This window comes from Corticium candelabrum, chromosome 19 (genome assembly GCF_963422355.1).
Source record: "Corticium candelabrum chromosome 19, ooCorCand1.1, whole genome shotgun sequence".
In the NCBI taxonomy this organism is placed as follows: Eukaryota; Metazoa; Porifera; class Homoscleromorpha; order Homosclerophorida; family Plakinidae; genus Corticium; species Corticium candelabrum.
Window position 1 is genome coordinate 4974548 of NC_085103.1, and position 4409 is coordinate 4978956.

Genomic DNA, 4409 nt, shown 5'->3' on the forward strand with positions numbered 1-4409 from the left:
TCATAGTGATGTCGTCCGTCTTCTTAAAGCCTATCAGCTAGGATGATGCCGGTACCATCTGGTCTCCGCCGGTACCATCTGGTCTCCACCAGAACCTCAAAATGACGACAAATGTCCCAGTATATAATGGAGGCCACATGATTGTGTCGATCAGTGTAGTCCATCGGTGCCAAGTTACTACAGCCTGCCACAGTGTGGTCGACTGCCTCCAGGTCTGCACTGCACAAACGACAAGTGGTACTGACATCACGATGCAAAACGCTGCGCTCATAATGCCGAGTCCGAAGAGCTTCGTCTTGAGCAGCAAATACCAGTCCTTCAGTTGCAGCAGGAAGATTCGATGACTTCAGCCATCCCTAAGTCTCTTTCATGTCCACAAGTGGTTTCTCGGTAAGGCGGCGATACTGACCATTCATAGTCTTCTGCCCCAGGACTGTACACAAAGAGAACTGCTGCGCATACGGAAATGTTTTTCGCCGCACACAGGCTGAGAGTCACACTCGTCAACGCCTTCTATCACACCGTTGGAGCTGCGCGCGATCAAGGCCGTCTGGTCTCAGCAGCCTCTTAGCTACGATACGGTTATGCTCTGCACAGCGCGCTCCACGGGTTTCTTCGGTTTTCTGAGGGCGGGCGAATTCACCATGTCATCATGACCGACTCTCACAAGAACCCAACCCTTGTGCGTCTGCACCTCAAGCGGTCAAAGACAGACCCCTTCCGCCGCGGTGCCGATGTCTATCTTGAACGGAGTGCCAATGACATGTGCCCGGTATCGTCGCTCTTTGCATACATGGCTGTCAGGGGCACTCTTTCGGGGCCGCTGTTCATCTTCAGCGACGGCTGTCCTCTATCCCGCGTCAGACTGGTGCAAGAGCTGCAGCGGGCGTTGTCGTCAGCAGGGCTAGATTGCTCGGGGTTTACTAGCCACAGATTTCCGAATCGGTGCCGCCACTACTGCCAAGGCCCGTGGCATAGACGACTCTACCATCAAAGAGTTGGAACGGTGGAAAAGCAAGGCGTTCGAGGCATAAATAAAGTTGCCTGCTAGGCATCTTGCACGCTGGTCGAAACAATTAGCCTGCTAGTGTGTGTCATTACCGCTGTATACTTATAATACATCTAATGTAGAGAACACAAGCAGCCTAGCGTAAGGATGTAGGAACTTCGTGCAGACACCATCCGGGCGCTTGCTGGACACCCTTGTTTCCGTGCATGTTTTCTGAGGGCTCGCTCCTCTTCGCTAGGTGCTGTCTGTCCCGTGGGACATTCACCCAACCGTTCGTGATCGGCAAACTTAGAATACAGTCTCAAGTCTGGTTACCGTACCTGAACCAAAGGTTTGCTCAAAGAACAAACCTTGTTTGGGCCGGGATCCAGGCCTAAAAGTACACGTTCCTTAGAACACATAACCAAAAGCATGTGGCGCATGCGCAGAGGCCCGGGGTCTCGACCCTCGCGCCACGGCCACATTTTCCGACCAGGCAGGTGTGGTGTCGTGCAGAAAAATCTCAACGAGTGACGGTAAGAAGGAGTCAAATGCGGTTTAACGCAGTTAGACAGAGTTGACTCCACCCCGAAACGTAGCGCGCGCATCGAAAAGAAGTGTATACGCGTAGCTCTGCCGCCGCAACCGTGTTATTGCGCTCATAGCCTCTGTGACAGCCAACGCAATATTGCTTTCCCCTCCCTCTCTCCATCTCGTCTCCATTGGTTATCCAACGTGAAAGACCGGGGGCCGGAATCCGGGCCTAAAACTACCGTTCCCTGAAACACAGAACCAGAAGTCAGTGGCGCATGCGCAGAGGCCCGGGGTCTCAATCCTCACGCCACGGCCACACTTTCCGACCAGGCAGGTGTGGTGTCGAGCAGGAACATCTGAACGAATGAAGGTAAGGGGTCAACGAACTTCACTGTTGATATACAGTTTCTGCATCTATATTACTCGAATGAATACCAGTACACTCTACTCCTGGAGGTAGCACATCACCGATAATTTGTTACACATTGAAGTAGCAAATCACCGAAATACTATTTAACCTAAGGGAGTAAAAGATCCTAGGTGGTAGATCACCACTACAGTACTCAAAACCGATCTGGGAATCTGCTACCCAGGAGCATAGCAAATCGCAGGCGATAAGACTACGGAAGATAGATATCACGAGAGGGTAGCCAATTACAGTGACATCGTGACTGGTTCTAAACATGTTCTCACTCACTGCCAAAAAGTTTGGCGATGATTTCTGGCATAGACTGCGCCTTCGGTATTCCAATAATAAAAAATAGCGCGAGTCAGTGGTTGCTATCGTTTAGATCTTCCACACTGATGTGAATCAGGTATAGCAAAGGTGTATGCTCTCAACTCGTACGTGTCTGATATACGCGTTCGTTGTGCCTTCTATCTATATTTATAACATTAAGGTCAGTGTGAGTTTCACGACAGCGGATGCGCCATATAATGAGAGGCATCAAATCTCTAATTGGTTGACTACAGTGCATTGCACTGAGCTGAGTACATAGCGAGAGACATCACAATGTATTGCACACTCAAATAGTGTGAGTGGTCAGAGAGTCACATGCAGCCAAAAAGGTGTACTAGAGACAAGGGTCAACAGAAAGACGACTTTAGAACGTCCGCTTAGACATATCCGTATTGCTCCTTCCAACAATTGCTCGGAGACAGGAGCGGTGTCAGACCAAGACCTCCCGTGGGTATCGCTTGTTGGTGGGGGAAGGTACCGTATCGAAACGATTGGTCGAAATAGATTGGGCAGAGCACCGCGTGCATGAGAGGACATACAGTAGAGTCTGCTTAAGTCAAATCTTAAGGGGCCACAAAAATAATTCTACTTATCCGAAATTCTACTTATCCAAAAGCCTTGTTTCAACCTCTTAAATTATGCATTAATTAAAATATGTAAGACTCTAAAGTCACCTGATACCTATGCTTGACTGCAAAACTATCAATCTTTTTCTCTAATTTAACTATTTGGTCTAGCAAATCTGAATTACCATCTCTCTGTACAACAAAATATCGAAGCTTCTGCAAACAGTTGCTGGCTTCATAATGGCTAACTAGTGGTACTTCATCACCACAGTCATCTTCTGAAACATCTTCTGTGGAAGGGTTGTCTGCTTCCGCTGAATGTTGCAGACTGCTAACTACTTCAGCTACAGTCATTGCAGGAGATACCAACAGTTCTGAATCAACATTAACAAAGTCGTCTGCAGCAAAAGAACTGTCTATTAGACCTCTGTCTAGAAGACCCTTAACAAGAGGCATGACACTTGGCTCATCTGTTTCAACATCTGTGGTGGCACTGTCTGTGTGGAATCCTGCTTTTTAAAGCAGTTCTCCACTGTGGCCATAGTGACTGAGTCCCACGCCATCCTTAGCAGTGTCAGTGCGTCAAAAAGATTTATGGGAAATTCAGCTGCTTTGAAACCTGAGTCAAAATGCTGCAGTAACTTTCAAAGCATGAGAGATCTGTAGTGAGTCTTTAAATTCTTTATTATTCCACAGTCACAAGGTTGAAGCTTGGCAGTAGCGTTAGGAGGAAGAAACAGAAGCTCTGTAGCTTTGAGACCAGCCACATGGCTATGAGCAGTACAATTATCAACCACCAGCAACACCTTACGCTTGGCTTTGGCCATTGCTGCATCAAATGACCTCATCCACTTGATAAACAGTTTACCAGTCATCCATGCTCGTTTGTTGGCTTCATATTCAGTAGGGAGTTACCTAATCCGTTTGAAACACCTTGGGTTTTTGAACTTGCCAATCACCAGTAATGGCCATTTTTCTGACCCATCGATATTGGTGCACACCATTGCTGTTAGTCTCTCCTTTGATTTCTTGCCACCATAACATTTCTCATGTTCAAATGCAAGCGTCTTGTCTGGCAAAAGTCTCCAAAACAAACCAGTTTCGTCAGCATTGAAAACGTCTCTAGGATTGTACCTTGCAAGAACTGAATGCAACACGTCCGTCACCCATGAATCAGTAACTTCTTCGTCAACTGCCGCTCTTTCTCCGCACATTGACTTACATCTGATCGAATGACGTTTCTTAAACCTGTCAAGCCATCCTACACTGCAAGACCAATCGCATTTACCGAGTCCTTCGCCAGGTCTTCGGCTTTGCTCACTAGGATTGGCCCGCTCAGCGGCACGTTCTCTGATCGCGCGCCCATAAAACACCTCAACAGCGCTTCTTCGACATCCTCGTACTTAGCAGGTCTAGCGCGTTTCTTACTCACATCAGTGTGCCCTTCGTAGAAAAGTTTTCTGTACCTGTCCTTGTCCCGAACTATTGTTGAAACACTACTTGGTGCGATGCCGAAGTCACTGGCGATGTCCTTCTTCTTTTTCCCGCCCCTTTCAACACAGTCAATCATTTCGATTTTTCG

The 4409-nt window shown here is 47.9% G+C and overlaps 1 protein-coding gene across 1 annotated transcript; it reads right to left on the reverse strand.

The window, feature by feature from the left end:
- Window positions 1–3471: 3471 nt before the first annotated feature.
- On the reverse strand, window positions 3472–4041 carry LOC134194651 (tigger transposable element-derived protein 6-like). The gene is made up of 2 exons (XM_062663593.1): window positions 3780–4041; window positions 3472–3719 (listed from the first exon to the last, which is right to left on the reverse strand). The coding sequence occupies exons 1-2, from the start codon at window positions 4039–4041 to the stop codon at window positions 3472–3474; spliced, it is 510 nt and encodes a 169-aa protein (XP_062519577.1).
- Between the last annotated feature and the right edge of the window lie 368 nt (window positions 4042–4409).

Excerpts from the sequence above, each read along its gene's own strand:
- LOC134194651 (XM_062663593.1), bottom strand. The coding sequence starts at position 4,041 with ATGTGCGGAGAAAGAGCGGCAGTTGACGAAGAAGTTACTGATTCATGG. Across the intron at positions 3,720-3,779 it reads ATGGCCATTACTGGTGATTG|CCAACAAACGAGCATGGATG; the intron begins GCAAGTTCAAAA and ends CTGAATATGAAG.